Source organism: Hermetia illucens, chromosome 4, assembly GCF_905115235.1.
Source record: "Hermetia illucens chromosome 4, iHerIll2.2.curated.20191125, whole genome shotgun sequence".
NCBI classification, from domain to species: Eukaryota; Metazoa; Arthropoda; class Insecta; order Diptera; family Stratiomyidae; genus Hermetia; species Hermetia illucens.
This window is the reverse complement of record NC_051852.1, coordinates 65,278,306-65,294,872: the sequence shown is the minus strand read 5'-3', so window position 1 is coordinate 65,294,872 and position 16,567 is coordinate 65,278,306. Positions and strand designations below refer to the sequence as shown.

Here is a 16,567-nt window from a genome sequence, read left to right as displayed (position 1 = left end):
GACTTCATTGGATATCAATTTCATATATACATATTACTTTGGGCAAAAAACATTAGTCTGTAGCACTGATGAAACGAACAAGTGGTTCCTGAAATATCCGTATATGCGAATAAAAATATTAGCGAAAAAACGAAAACCGTCTTAATTATTTCAAAAAACATTAACGAAATACTTAGAAGCCGGCGATCGATCGTTTTCATCACTTGCTATACAAACCTCACTGCGAGTTCATACAGCAAGTGATGAAAACGGTGTTCGATCTAATCTCATGTCAATATACAGCCATGCATAGTATTTGCAGAAAAGTGCATAATTAAAAGCCACTAGGTTCCGTTCGGCGACTTGTTTGTTGTAAGGACTTGAACGGATTCTCACATTTTTTGTTAAATTTGTATATCGAAAACTTCCTTCTCTTATTATGCACTTATCTTAATCTCCTTTTTTCTCAATTTTCTAAGCTAAGAAACTTGTAACATAACATAAAACTGTTCCCACATCTGCATGTATTTACATATAATGTAGCGAAATGTAATTGGATAGATATATTGCTTCTACGAGAATTTCATTAGATTAACTTTCAAATTTTGAACTGATATACGTATGTAAAGTTTCTTCATGAAACTCCAAAATCTTATTAAATTGTTTTTTTTTTTTAATTTCTTTTTATTTTTGAATATTTCAGGAATCAGGCTGAAATGGCACACACTTGTCGTGGCACAATATCACTACATGGAGCTCTGATTCACACCGTCGATTCTTGTACATTTGTTATATCAAACGGTGGAACGCAAACATTTCATATAAAAGCTGGAAACGAAGTTGAACGTCAATCTTGGGTGACCGCTCTTGAACTAGCCAAAGCAAAAGCTATGTAAGATTATATAATTAATAGTTTATCGCCTAGGGAATTTATGGTATTTATTGTTTTTTTTTCGCAGACGTGCAATAGAAAGCGAAGAGGAAGAGGAAGAAACAACGTCACAAGCAATACCTAGTGAAGAGTTGAATGCGGTTGTCAGGGATTTATCTGGAAGGTAATGAATTGCTAATCGTCTTCACACTATACACCGCAATAAATGAAACGTTTGTGCAGATTGGAAAATCTACGAACTTGTTATGATCTTATCTCGAAACACGGTACAGCTTTGCAGCGTGCACTTACGGATTTGGAATCTGGTGAGGATATAGCAACGAAAAGTAAAATAGTTAATGAACGTGCAACGTTATTTCGTATAACATCGAACGCCATGATAAATGTAAGTAATAAATTGACAGAATGAAAGTATTTCGGGAAAAAATTGCTATACATATCAGCTTAAAAATAGCAAACGGCTGGTGGCAGTAGTTAAAGGCCTTGAACTCGAAACTGATCTTGCTGAAATTTTTGAAGTGCTCTCAGAAGGGGGTTCCAATATCAAATCGATATGTAATACTGATTCAGAGTACCGCGGCTTCTTCTTCCGCATCGGAGGATAATAATTGAAGGATAAATGAAACGAAGAAGGCTTATCATGTCTAATGTCTATATCTTAATTGTCTAGCTTGGACACATGAAATCGTATTGTGTGTTTCCAAATGTATGCATCATATGCAGGGTAGCAGACCTCACAGCTAGCTAAACGTTCACTAGACAAGGTAACTCTGTGGTCACCAACCAAAACATCCTTAATAGGTTATCCAAGCCCAAGTACTGCTTCCAATGTTGTGCCTACTGAAACCCAGTATACCTCGTCTTATGCGAAATGAAAACAACTATCTGCACAATCATACTTCGGTCCTCGCAACATTCTCAAATCTAAAACCAATTCCTACCGAGTCTATCAGGTAGGATGAAAAGTTCGTAACTAACACGGTCAAGAGTTCACAGGTCTCCGAGGGATACATAAGGACTGGCAAGATCATAGTCTTGTACAGTAAGAGCTTTGACCCTATGGTGAGATGTTTCGAGCGAAACAGTTTTGTAAGCTGAAATAGGCTTTGTTGGCAGCCAACAACTGTGTGGGGAGTTCATCGTCATAGCTGTTATCGGTTGTGAGTTTCGACCCTAGGTAGGAGGAATTTTCAACGGTCTCGAAGTTGTAGTCCCCTATCTTCATTGTTTTCGTTTGACCAGTGCGAGTCGTTTTGGCGCTGATGTTGCCAGCATGTACTTCGCTGCAGCCCGAGATCTCATGCCGCCTGCTCGATCTGGATAAAGGTGAAGTGTACATCTCGGGTTCTTCTCCCCATGATGTCAATATCATCAGCATAGGCCAGTAGTCGGGTGGACTTGGAGAGGATGATGCCTCTCGCATTTACATCTGCATCACAAATCACTTTCTCCAGGGCAAGGTTAAAGAGAACGCATGACAAGGCATCCCCTTGTCTTAGATCGTTGTTGATGTTGAATGCTCTCAGGAGTGATCCTACTGCTTTTATCTGGCCTCGCACATTGGTCAGGGTCAGCTTCATCAGTCTTTTCAATTTCGTTCGGATACCGAATTCTCCCATGGTCGTGTACAGTTTTGACTTGGGTATGCTGTCATAGGCGGCCTTGAAGTCGATGAAAAGATGGTGCAACTGATGGCCTGATTTGCCTGGAGTGAAGCCTTTTTGATATGGGCCAATGATGTTCTGGGCGTATGGGGCTATCCGGCCTAGCAAGATAGCAGAGAATATCTTATAGATATGCCTCGTCGTCAGTTGTCAAACATTGATCCACTGCCCCATATTTTGAGCATCAGCTGATGAACCGCTTGATGTAATTGGTCGCCTCTATATTTAACCAAATCGGGTATAATTCCATCGGCTCATGGCAACTTATGGATTGCACGGACTGTTTCTTCTGTGCTTGGTGGTGGCAGCATTTGTCCATCGTCTTCAGTCGGCGCGACCTCCAACTAGCTGAGATTTTGATGGTTGAGCAGTTCGTCAAAATACGCAGCCCATCACTCCAATATGCCCATTCTATCGGAAATCAGATTTCACTCTTTGCCTAGGCAGGATGAACATCGAGGTGTATAAGGGTTTATCTTGCTGACTTGTTGGTAAAACTTGCGCGCCTGGTGCGGTTCCTCCCTGTAATTTTCGAGTTCACAGACGTGTTGGTTCTCCCAGGTTTCCTTTTACCGTCGGTGATGTCGTTTCTCCGCTGGACGGAATTCGTGATAAGTCTCTGCGCGTGCCCGCGTTCTTTGAGAATGCAACACTACTGGGTATGCAGCATTTTTCCATTCTTTTACTAGCTTACATTCATCGTCTAGAAAGCCGTTCCGACTTTTCTTGCGACTGGGGCTAAGTATGTTTGTGGCCGTATCAATGATAACGTTTTTCAGATGGTTGTAAAGATCTGTGCTTCATCTCCAGGACATCTGTTAACTGCGGTTATTGCGTCATCCATTTCCCCCTTATAGGTGTTGCGGAGGGCTGTGTTGTGAATGGCTTCAGTATTTACTCTTACCTGATTGTCAGAGGCATAGCCTTTCGCTTATGTTTTCAAAGCCGATAATAGCAGGTTTCATTTTCTGGCTGACTAAAAAACCTACTCCGAGCGCATGGTTTATTGGATGGCCACTATAATATATGGTGTAGCGGCTCTTCTCTAGGAAACCGGTCCGTGTCCAGCGCATCTCTTGCGACGCTGTTACATCAGCCTCATATTGGGACAGTGTGTTGGCTAGCTGCTCAGCAGCATTCGGTCTGCACAGGGAGCGTACGTTCCATGAGAAAATGCGCAAATCTTTATTTCGTTGTCGGGTTCGTCGTTTTGAAATCGATCCTGTCCCAGCCTCCTTCCGTGGCTTCGTAACATCGGTTTTTGGTGTAGGGTTGTCAACCCTACCCAAGCCCCAAACCCCAACCTGGAGGACCAGTTGGTACAATTCGTGCCGTTTTAGGTTTCATGCACCTGAATACCAATCCACGTTTCTCCTTGGGACATATACTACCCTTTGACCGCTCTTCGTAAATGTAGTAGTTAATGTTCTCGTGCAGGACCTGTCGACCGCATACGCTTGATCACGGTCGCGCATATCCTGATGAGCCTGAGGCTCCAGCTACGACTGCACTTCCACTCAGTTCGTGTCCAAATCTACCAACTCAGGTCTAGCGGCTTTGACTGTTTTTTTTTACAAATCGGGAGCACTGTTGTTTCAGCCCTCGCTGGGCGCTGCGACAAGCTAGACATTTCCGGGCTACGCCCAAGCGCAGTCAACTCTTCTTTCTTTCTTGCTATTTCATCGATTTTTTTGAATTGTTTTGTTTTTGTTCAAGAGAATTCCACCGGCGGAGCCAGCTCATCGTGATCGATTGCGTCATTTGGTCGGACCTGGATGCAGTCGCCAGGCTTTTAAATCCCCATCCAGCAAGCCATCGTTGTTTCGGCCGGCCTTTTGGTCGCTTACTATCGACTTCAATGTTCAGATCCATCTTGGCGGTTGAATTCTCGTAAGCGCGAATTACATGAGCATGCTATCGACGACGTTTCTCTCTACGATCGGTGCAACCCCATATCCATCGTGGATGTTATCATTTCGGATGTTAGCAAGACGTGTTACGCCACTAGTCCAACGCAACATCTTCGTCTCCATTACAGCAAGACGTCAATCTCAAAGAATATCAGTTGGCGAAGACCACATTCAGCCCATATAACAATGTCCACAAAAAGAGGGGTGGTGAGAGGGTGATTTCTTGATGAACACCAGCAGCCACACGAAGTGGCTTTGGTACAGCCGCCACACTTCAAACTATTTTCGGATGGTGGTAGAGCAATTCAACCCAGCGCACGAATTTTTCTGGCACTAGGTGTTACAGAGCCGCCACACTTCAAACTATACTTTTCGGATGATGCTAGAGCAATTGAACCTAACGCAAAATTTTTTCTGCCACTAGGTGTTGTCATAGAGAATATCAACTTTCTGCAGATCCAGAAATGCAATGTAAAGAGGGAGATGTTGCTCACGGTGTTTCTCCATGAGTAAACGCGCAGGATGTATAGCATCAGTAGTTACGCAGTTCTTTACAAAAGCGGCGTGATTCATGATTATTTGAACGATTTCGCAAACATGTTTGTCAAGAATGAGTTAAAATCTTTATGGTATAGCACAGCAACCGGATCGGGCTACCGTCCTCAATAGCGCTACTGAAGATTTTACTGGCCCACAGTGTAGGATCCCAACTCTTTGCTTTCCAGAGCTCAAATGCGATATCCTCAAATCCTGTTGCTTTCCTTGCTTTCATTCGTTTTATTGCTTCCTCGGCTTCAGTGGCGTTGACAGGTGGAGTTGCTTCAAATGTCGGTCTGGAGGATAAACAAATTGTTAATCATTCGAAAATCAACAACAACAAGAAAAATTTAACACCTTTTCCAACCACAAAGTATTCTCGGGACCGGTGTAAATTATTACTAGGCCAATCTTGCGCGAGTCTCAATTTCGATTGTCGGACGACAGCTATTCGAGTAGTGATGCCGATTCCCCAAGATGCATCCCATCCGATGTAATGTAACTGAAACTAAACAACTAATATTTATTAAATAATATTCTAATATTCTTTTTATACAATTTGAGCAACGTTGTTAGTTATCAATTAACTTTTATTCCGCTGAGTCCTCTCTTTGATTTAATTTTTTCATCTTTTTCTTTAGCCTTTGTCACGCTCACGCTCTGTTGCACCATTTTGTTCTACCAAAAGCCTGATCTCGATGCAGTCACAAGGCTTTTGAATTCCCATCAAGCGTATCAAGCCATCGTTGTTTCGGTCTGTCTTTTGGTCGCTTACCATCGACTTCGATGTTCAGATCAATCTTGCAGAGTGAATTCTCATTCGCGCGAATTACATGAGCTTATCATCGAAGACGCCACTAATCCAACGCAACATCTTCGTCTCCAAAACCGCAAGATCTCATTTATTGTTTTTTATAGTCAGCCAACACGCAGAACCACAGACGGTGACAGGGCGGACGACACTGCAGCAAAACTTTCGATTTGAGACATTCGTTGATACGTCGATCTCAAGGAACCCCAGTTGTGGAAAGCCACTTCATCTACTTTGGCCTATGCGCGAAGCAATTTCTTAATGCAGTTCACCATTGGCTAATAGCACTGATCCGAGATATTTAAATATCTCAGTTCTGGTAGTGCCTGTTTCATTGGGATCGGTCGACATAAGTTCCATTCATGTGGCACACGGCCAAACGCTTTCTGCAAATCCAGAAACGTCCCATTGGTTTTGTGATAGTATCTGTTGAGTTGACTTAACTCTACCCACCGTCTTTCTAAGAGCTCTGCTGAGGCAATCATAACGGTACCAGTCTATACTGATTGTATGGCTGGTAGATGGAATACCTTCCTAAATCTCTACCATACCCAGAAGCATGGCACTCATGTTCAAACGCAACACCACGCCGAGACCCGAAGGCTCTATTCGCTTGAACGTAACCATAAGCCCCATTAGATTCCCACTAGGGGGCCAACCGCCATTATTGAAATTAACGCATATGGGTTAGCGATTCTCCTGAAACTTCTAAATTCTATCTATCTATCTATCGAGTCGCGGCTCGTCAGTCGGTAAGCCGTTGCTGTCATTAACGCATTCGATGTCCTATGTCACCATTTAATGCGCGTCAGGCTAGTGCGTTGCTCATGCTGTTTTATCGATGGCTTGATTCGCAAGACGGCAATCACCGGCAGATGGGGAGGTGCGATGGTTTTTTCGGGAACGGCTTTGCCGTCAATGCCGGTGGTAAAATGTCGGCGTCTTATGAGGATATAGTCGTTTTGCGTCTGACTGTTCCCACTATAAAATATAGGAAGATGAGACAAAACGCTTACCTAATAGCATAAGTATTTGCACATATCGTACCGGTCAGTTGCTAGTTAGCGCTTTCACCAAGCAAACTGGAACTGATGCAAGTATGAACTTTTATTGGTATCAACGACTTGTCAATAAGTTGATGTATGTGGGGTATCAATAAACATCGCACGCTCCCTTGTTAGCCTGCCCCTGGAAAAAGTAATTTACGATCCTGATGTAACTCGAGTGGTACCATGCTCTTCAAGTTTAGGCCGTCGATATTGACATTGTGGGAAGAACAATCCAGATCGAGCAGGCGGTGCGAAATCTTGGGCTGCACATTAATGAAGGCAAGACGAACTATATATGGACAACATCGGAACCAAAAACCAAAGAAGCGACAACATCAAATGGCACTGGTCAAATGAAAACAGTAAATACACTGCGTAAAACAAAACCTTATCGAAATCGATTCACTGTCTGTCACATATATTTTTCTTCGAAATGGCTACACTGTTGCAAACCAAATCACATGGACATATGGGGACTATGAAATGCCACGTTTACAGTGGGTGACATAAATTTAGATGACATTTAAAGGGGGCTCTCCATACATGCAATATTATTACTTTCACGATTATTACTTTCACAGCTTTCAATTTTGACGTAAATTGAAAAATGCGCAAGTTAGCAACCAAATTGTGTACACTTCAATTGAGACAGGAATTCTTCTTCTTTTTCTTCAGCCTTTGTCCCGTTCACAAGCGGGGTCGGCTCGTCGTGATCGGCTTCACCATTTGGCTCTATCGAATGCCTGATCTGGGTGCAATCTCGAGGCTTTCAAATCCCCGTCCAGCGTATCAAGCCACCGTTGCTTAGGTCTGCCTTTTGGTCGTTTACCATCGACTTCGATGTTCAGACCAATCTTTGCAAGTGAATTCTCGTTTGCACGAATTGCGTGACCATACCATCGAAGACGCCTCTCTCGCAACTTTTCCACGATCGGTGCAACCCCATAACGATCGCGGATATCCTCATTTCGGATGTGATCTAAACGTGTGACGCCACTAGTCCAACGTAGCATCTTCGTCTCCATTACCGCAAGACGCCGTTCATTGTCTTTTATGGTCGGCCAACACTCAGAACCATAGAGAGCGACTGGACGGACGACATTGCGGTAAATTTTAGATTTGAGACGTTCGTTGATACGTCGATCACAAAGGACACCAGTTGTGGAACGCCACTTCATCCAGGTTGCGTTAATGCGTGAAGCAATTTCATAACGCAGCTCTCCATTGGCTGATAGCGTTGACCCGAGGTATTTAAATCGCTCAGTTCTGGGCAGATCACTGCCGCTGACAGTGATTGTGCCTGTTTCATGGGGATCGGTCGTCAAAAATTCAGTTTTGTTTAAATTCAATCTGAGACCGTGTTGCATGAGGCGATCATTCCATTTTTGAACAAGTTGCTCGAGATCATTTTTGCTATCAGATGCTAGGAAAACATCATCTGCATAAAGTAGTGTGTAGGGCGCTGGACGTTGGATATCCCGTGTGACGGTGTCCATAACAAGGACAAAGAGGAGTGGTGAGAGGGCACTTCCTTGATGAACTCCAACAGATACACGAAGCGGTTTTGATACACCCGCCATACTTCGAACTTTACTTTTCGGATCGTGGTAGAGCAATTGAACCCAGCGCACGAGTTCTTCTGGCACGAAGTGTTGTCGTAAAGCATACCAGATGAGTTCGTGTGGTACACGGTCAAACGCTTTCTCAAGATCCAGAAAGGCAATGTAAAGAGGGCGATGCTTCTCGCGGTGTTTCTCCATGAGTAACCGCGCAGCGTGTATTGCGTCAGTAGTTCGGCAGTTCTTGACAAATCCGGCTTGATTCACGGTTATTTCAACGATTTCGCGAATACGGTTGTCAAGAATGCGTTCAAAAATCTTCATGGTATGGGAAAGTAACCGGATCGGACGGTAATTTGAACATTCTGCTGGGCTACCTTTCTTTTTCCATATTGGAACAGTGGTACTTTCTTGCCAGTGAAATGGTGTTCTTCCTTCCTGAATAATCCGGTTAAAGAATTCACTGAGCCACAGTGTTGGGTCCCAGCTCTTCGCTTTCTAGAGCTCAGATGCGATGTCGTCAGGTCCTGTTGCTTTCCCCGATTTCATTTGTTTTATTGCCTCCTCGACTTCAGTTGCGCTGACTGGTGGAACTGCTCCAAATGTCGGCGATGATTGTGGAAGTGGAGGATGAGCAAATTCTTCAGTTGAAATCTGCTCGAAGTATTCTCGCCATCTATCCGTTGCGGCTCGACGGTCGGTAAGCAAAGTACCGTTCTTGTCATTAACACAACAGAAGTGTTCGATATCCTGTGTGCGTTCATCACGGTTTTTAGCAAGTCGATACAGATCTCTCTCGCCATCCCGAGTGTCCAGTTTATCGTAAAGATTTTTGAAATGGTTCGCTCGGGTGACAGCGACCGCTTTCTTTGCATCCCGGTTGGCATTCTTATAAATTTGCCAATTAGCAGGCGTTTTATCGTCGAGAAATTTGTGGTAGAGGCGTTTCTTTTCACGGACCTTCATTTCAACATCATCATTCCAAAGCCATGTATCTCGGTTGATGTACCGCTTACCCGGCTTGGTGACCCCGAGGGTTGCAGAGACCGCTTTGTGGATCGTGTCTTTCACTTGGTTCCATGATTCTTCCACATTCGTAATGGTTGGCAATCGTATGAGTGAGACCGTTTCTTCATTCTTCTCACCAAATCGCCACCATTTAATGCGCGGCGGGCCAGTGCGTTCCTCACGCCGTTTTATCGGTGGCTTAATTCGCAGGACAGCAATCAACGGCCGATGTTGAGGTGCGATGGTCTCATAGGGAACGACTTTGCAATCAGTGACAGTGGTAAAATGTTGGCGTCTTATGAGAATATAGTCGATTTGCGTTTTATTGTTCCCACTATAAAATGTGGGAAGATGAGACAATCGTTTGATGAACCATGTATTCATAAGTACAAGGTCATGGTTGTCCGCAAAATCGATTATACGCTCGCCACCTTCATTGCGCGCTCCGAACCCCTTTCCCCCATGGCACCTGTTACCGTCTGCCTTTTCACCCACATGACCATTAAGGTCGCCGGCAATGATTATGTAATCATCAGCAGGCACGTGACAAATCTTTTCATCGAGAAGTTACCAGAAGGCATCTTTCTCGGCATCAGGTCGACCTGTCTGTGGTGCATACGCGGTGAAGAAGTGAATAGTGCGATCAGCTGATATGATGGTGAGCTTCATCAGCCAATCATCAAATCGTTCGACTTCTTTAATGGCGTCACGGAAACCGTCTGAGATGGCAATGCCAACACCATATTGAGTGTGTGGGTTACCAAAATAGAGAAGTTTGTAGCCATTTTTACCGCGTTCACGTTCAATGTCGCAGCTTTTGGCACCAGACCATCGGGTTTCTTGCAGAGCGCAGATGTCAATGCACCTTTTCCGAAGGGCTCTTGCGAGTTCCTCGGTCTTTCCAGTTAGGGTACCAACATTTAGCGTGCAGACACGTATTTGTTTTGTTCGTTGTGTGCGGACTAACTTGCTTACGTCCTGACGCCGTCCATGCGTCAAGAACCCTTGCCCATTTCTCGACAGGACCGGGGCCCGTCCTGCCGCGTCGACTGAGGTGGACGCCCTAGCATTTCTCCGAGGCCTGTGACTTAATCCGATCATCATGTTTGTAACGACATTCTATGCATTTTCTTGGTCGACCTGTCGCGGGGCCTGTCACCAAGAGAGATCAGGTAGGATTTAGCATAGTAGAATAACTTCAACTATACTCTATTTATCTCTTTCCCTGATCTCAGCATTTTATTTTTTGTTTTACTGAGGATAGTACAGAGTACGTTGCCTCAAACCCTCCTCCTTTACCTGGGCTTGGGACCAGCATACTATGTTAATAGCATGGCGGAGTTCAATTGAGACAGGAATTATCATCAAAAAATCAGGGTGATGCGAAAGCTAGCCCTCAGAATATGTCCCATTCCGAAATATGCTCAAATGGCGTTACTAATAGTATATTACCAAGTTTTGTCTTGGACGCATGACCGTTGTTGATCCTGCTGCTTTTATCAGGAATCGGACATTGCTCAGGGTCAGCCTAGTCAGTCTTATTAATTTCGTCAGCACCCCGAATTCTCTGATGGCCATGTACAGTTTTACCCCGGCTATGTTCTATGATAGCGGTTTTAAAATCGATGAATAGATGGTGCAACTGGTATCCATATTCCACCAGTTTTTCCATCGCTTGCCGCAGAGAGAAAATCTGATCTGATCTTTGGTATGGGCCAATGATACTCTGGGCGTATGGGGTTATCCGGCCTAGCATGATAGCGGAGGATATCTTATAGATGGTACTCAGCAACATGATACCTCTACACCTTTATACCTCTTTGCCAATCGTCAGGCCTTGATTCGCTGTCCTTGGTGTAATTGGGCGCCTCCATATTTAACTCATTCGGTTGTAATTCCAGCGGCTCCTGGCTACTTACGATTTTTTAGCCGATGGATTGCATGGACTGTTTCTCCTATACTTGGTGGTGGCAGCATTTATCCGTCGTCTTCAATTGGCAGGACCTCCAACTCGCCAATATTCTGGTTGTTCAGTAGCTCATCAAAGTACTCAACCCATCGCTCCAATATGCCCATCCTGTCGGAAATCAGACTTTCCTCTTTGTCTCGGCAGGATGAGCATCAAGGTGTATAAGGTTTTACCTGCTGACTTGTTGGTAAAACTTGCGCGCCTGGTGCGGTTGCTCCCTGTACTTTTCGAGTTCACAGACTTGTTGGTTTTCCCAGGCTTCCTTTTTCCGTCTGTGAAGTCGTTTCTCCGCTCGGTGGAGTTCGCGATAAGTCTCTGCGCGTGCCCGCGTTCTTTGAGAATGCGACATTCTTCCGTTGCGTTGCTAGCTTACATTCATCGTCAAACCAGCCGTGCCGGCTCCTTTTGCGGCTGGAGCTTTTGTGGCCGTATCAATGATAACGTTCTTCAGGTGGTTATGAAGATCATTGAAGTCACCCGCTATGATTTTCAGGGTATGATACTTTGCGTCCAGCACCAAATGGTGCAGCATCTCCTCGTATTGCACACATGTTGCGCTAGGAGGAGCGTAGCAGCTATAGACATCAATCCTGCCCATCTTTGTTCTTACGAAACCAGCTTTCGGACGTTGCATAACTTCCTGAATGGCCTGCCCGCCACACGCCCATATCACTGCTGCGGTCTGGTCCCCGGTCCAGACACCATCACCGTAGTTGCGATAGGGTTGACAAATACTGGCAACGTCGATTCTCTTCTCTCGGACGTCTGTGAGAGAAAGTATTGCGCCGCCTGGCATTTGTTGAAATTGATTTGAATCAATCTCATTTGGGCCTTGTATTTAGCCCTCTCCTGAACACTGGACATCTGCTACTGCCAGTAGTATGGTGGTTGTCGATGTCCTCCTTTCCTTCGCACAGCATGCATTTCGGGTCAGCCGTGCACTCCTTGGCGATATGTCCCTCTCCTCCACACTTCCTGCACCGCTTTGATCTATCGTGGGCGTTGGTGCATGCTGTGGCTGTGTGCCCAAAGTCGAGGCACCTAAGCATCTTTTCATGTCTACTCGCTCTCTGAGTCGCCAGTTGACAGAGCCTATCTTCGCTCTGCCCGCTGCTAGTATTTTGACCGCTGTCTCTGATGGCAGGCTGATAACTCCAGTCTCCGTCCCCCCATAAGCCTTTCGCATCGATTTGACTGCCGATTTCTGTAGTCCCGGAAGCTCGAACATCTTTTCCAGTGCTGCACGGACATCCTCCTTCGTGGTGACCTCGTCGATGTCCTCGCACTCGAGAGTTACCTCGTCCCGTCTGACCCTTACTTCAGCTTGCTGGCCAAGGGATTTTTGCACCTGACCGAGGAATTTCTCCGCTGTTTTATCATTCGATTTGTTTAGTTCCAGCATGAAGTCTTCCTTCTGCGACTGCCTCATTTGGTTGACGTTGTTTCCTAGGTCCCTAAGCTCCGGGTCCGACTTAACTTTCTTAAGAATGTCAGCATAAGTTGCTTCCCCCTTTTTGGAAATGACGATCACTTCTGGCCGTATCCTCCTCCTCTCCCTCCTCTTCTTCGAGACAACCTTGCTCCATGCTCCGTGCCTCGCACTTCATGATCTGCCTCATTTGCAGACATCACAGCTACCGCCTTTCCTTTGGCATCTTTGGCTGTTTTCAATCCTTGCTTCGGTTTCTTTGGGGAAGGGCGTTTCACCCTTTTGGAGATCTGTTGGGGTCCGGGTTTTCCCCCATTCCCTCGCGGCTTCTTTTTCCAACGTTCTCGCCGAGTAACCTTTGCAGAGGAGGTGTCACCTGGGTGACTTTCTTCCCTGGTTTACAAGCTTCTTTCTCCTCCTGGGCTCTGCCATACGCCATTCTGATACCTCTGATCATAGCCCTAATATTTTGGTGGATGTTTTTGCTGTCCTTAATGAACTCACAGAGCTCCAATGGAGCAAATGCCGCTCCCGAGTGGTCGTTCACTGACATTTGTCACACCTATCATCTGGTATCACAATTACATCGCTGGGCTTGGCTTCCTTCAATTTTTCCGTAATTGTCTGATAAACTCCTCGTCTCTCTAGCGATCTCGCTCGACTAGGTGGCGACCTAAGGAGCACTGAACTCCTTCTGAAAACATCCGGTATGGAGTCCCCCCCTGGACATCTGCAACCGAGGCAGTACCGTCGCTGGTCATCGTTGGTCGGGAGCTGGTTCGTTCGTTCCCAAAAACCACCGGTGTTGGTCTTTTCCAGTCTTCTGTTGTTTGTGCTAGTATTTTGTTGTTCGCATCCATTTGCTTGTTTGGGCATTTGCCCACAAATTCATGCGCGGGCTCGCGTTCACGGACCACAGCCGTGGCAAATGCCAGCATTTTTCTCCCCGCTACCCCCATGCTCCATAGGAAATCCTATCCCTCCAACCGTCTTTTCCCTCGTTAAACTGCCTGCCTACCATCAGCAGGCAGTCGTCGAAGCTTCCGTAAACCTTCAGGAGTAGTCCAACTTACGCGCCTCCTGAGTTAGCTTAAACTAATGTCCATCCGTTCTTTAAGCCGTACTAACTCAGGTATTTCGCCTAATAAAAGGCGCGCTACCTCTCTAAACCGCAGTTCACCCGTCTCATCTCAGGCTCCTGCAGGAACCGTTCACCTCAATCGAACAGCTACAGCCTTACCTGGGTCGCCGTATCGCCCATGCGGAGAGAAACATGTAAGTCCCATCGACACGTACGACTGGGAAGACCGCTGACAAGATGATAGAGCTTGTTGCCGTACCATCTTGCGTCAGTAACGTAATATATATATATATGTAAAAAAGCCCACGGACCCTCTTCCCGCCCAACCGGACCGAGGGGCGACCAACCTAAGGATGGGCTGAAGGCAACATCCAAAGGCCCGCATCACAGCGATGATGTGTTTTAACTCAAAGTGTGTGCGACCATGCGAAAATGTATTCCTACATCCCGATTGTCGCAGTTCCGTCTCCACGTACTCGAGGAGGGCGATCAGACCCGAGTCTGCAAGGGAGTCATCTGAAGTAGCTCTGCTACGAAGCCTCACCGGAAATTATCTGGTACCATGGGAACCGGGATGGCCCTCTGAGAGCATATACTCCAGGAGAATTCCTGGAGGATGTGTTCTCGGTCCGGTTATTTGCGGTTGGCCCCCTAGTGGGAGTTTCATGGTGGTTGTGGTTATGCCTACATCGCGGGCAGAGCTCCTCGGAGCTCGAGCGTGGAGTTGCGCTGTACAACTCGGGTGCCGTACTCCTTAGTTGCGGCAGAGCTGTTAAATAGGCCTCGCATCCACTGCTATGAATGCTGAGCCTGCACTCAGTATAAACCAGGATCGCTGTGCTTGCATGGCCGGGCTCTGATTGTGGTCCCAAAATCAATCCGTGTCCGAAGAGGACCGTGGGATTATGCCCACACGGCAGGTACTCACATTAAACCCCCAGGACTATCATCCCGATTGTCACAAACACTTCAGCCAATGACGCGGTGGTTCTACACTACAGAGACATGGATCTTATATCGAAGACAGTGCGGATCAAGACTGAAACCCATTAGGTCAGATTGTTACCGGACAGAACTCTTCGGACTATAGCACAGTTGCAAGGATAACCGCTTTTTGCATCTCCATGTATAGTCCAGCCCTAAGATCGAACGTTTTCAGCGCTTTATGTAAGTTCTGCGGGACTAATTCCTCCCTGATGACGTGGGATAGTGATCCTCAATTTTTCGGCAGCTCTATTGTGCATGTTGTTGTTTGCAAGAACTACCCTTACCCGTCTATTGACAGATTCTAAATCCGTATTGCTCCACTTTATCACACCGAAAGTGTATAGAAGGACGGGAATGGCGAAGGTGTTGATTGCCATGATTTTATTTTTCCCGTACAGCTCAGTTTAAAGGACAAGATCCAGACGCCGTTCAAATTCCCCCAGCAACTTAGATTTCATAATTGCCACAGCGGATGTTGTTGCTTGCAATATGCCGAGATATTTGTACACGTCGTCCGAATCTATACCCTCAATTCGGATGTTATTTTGGCTGTATCCTTCGTTTTCGGTGTGTTTTCCCCGAACAATTGTTTTTATGCGATATTTCTCCAAACCCAACTGCTTGCCGATATCCCTGCTGAACTGGATGGTGATGTCCAGCAAGGAGCGAAGTTGGTTCTCGTCTTTGGCATACAATTTGATGTCGTCAATGTACATTAAATGGCTTAATGTACATTTCAACAATATGCCATACTTGACTTGGAACCCGTATTTGCTTTCATGCAAAAGATGGGATAGCGGATTCAAAGCCAAACAAAACCACAGTGGACTTAGAGAGTCGCCTTGGAAAATGCCACGCCTGATTGGTATCTCTCCTGATGTTTGCGAAGATACCGATAGCTTCGTGCTCCAATTCTTCATTACTGTTCTCAGTAGAAGAACGACATTCGGGTTGATTTTATACAAGCGTAACACTTGTAATAACCACGAATGTAATATAGAGTCAAAGGCTGATTTATAATCCATGTAGGCTGTCGAGATGTTTCGTTTTTGGTGGACAGCCTGCTTTACAGTGACCGTATCGTATGGAACTAAATCAGGATCGGCAATCATCTGATTAAATTGATTTGCCAATATCCTGTGAGTGCCTCTTGAACCGCTTCAGCCAGAAGTTGTGAATCTTGTCAACTCTTGGCGCCTTCCAGTTACCTGCCTTGTCAAGGGCTGCTTCCACGTCGACTTCAGTTACGTCAGGCTTGCTCATTTCGGGGAGGGCCTCGCATGAACGCATAAGGTGTGGGAGCCACGCTGCTTCTAAATTGCAACGACTGGATTCGCTCCAAACACTTCTCCAGAAGTTTTCTGCCTGATCCAGATCGAGGTTACTTTCCCTACCTGAGTTGGTGAGATTTTTGTAGAATCCCCGTTGGTTCTGGAAGAAAAAGGTGTTGTCTGTCCTTCGCTGAAAGCTTTTCTGATACCTACGGATGCGATTGGGGCATACCGCAAGTTTCTGCTTCAGCGCCTCGAGGATTTCTTTGATTGGCATATCACTGGAGAGATGGTAGTTTCCAATGATATTCACAACGCATCTGTGCACTCTTGGTGATGGATTTCCAAGGAGTGCTTGCGTCACACGACCAATCTCCTTTCTCAACTTTTCGTCTCTTTTGTTGAGTCGAAACACCCAGAA

The 16,567-nt window shown here is 45.7% G+C and overlaps 1 protein-coding gene across 4 annotated transcripts in view; it reads left to right on the top strand.

Annotated features, from left to right (window-relative positions):
* LOC119655665 (oxysterol-binding protein 1) overlaps positions 1 to 16,567 on the top strand; it is a 370,343-nt gene that overhangs the window by 139,503 nt on the left and 214,273 nt on the right. For all 4 annotated transcript variants that reach the window (XM_038061651.1, XM_038061653.1, XM_038061654.1 and 1 more), the window contains 3 exons: positions 683 to 871; positions 939 to 1,034; positions 1,094 to 1,256. In XM_038061651.1, the coding sequence (XP_037917579.1) occupies positions 683 to 871; positions 939 to 1,034; positions 1,094 to 1,256 (448 nt within the window). The remainder of the gene's footprint in view (positions 1 to 682; positions 872 to 938; positions 1,035 to 1,093; positions 1,257 to 16,567) is intronic.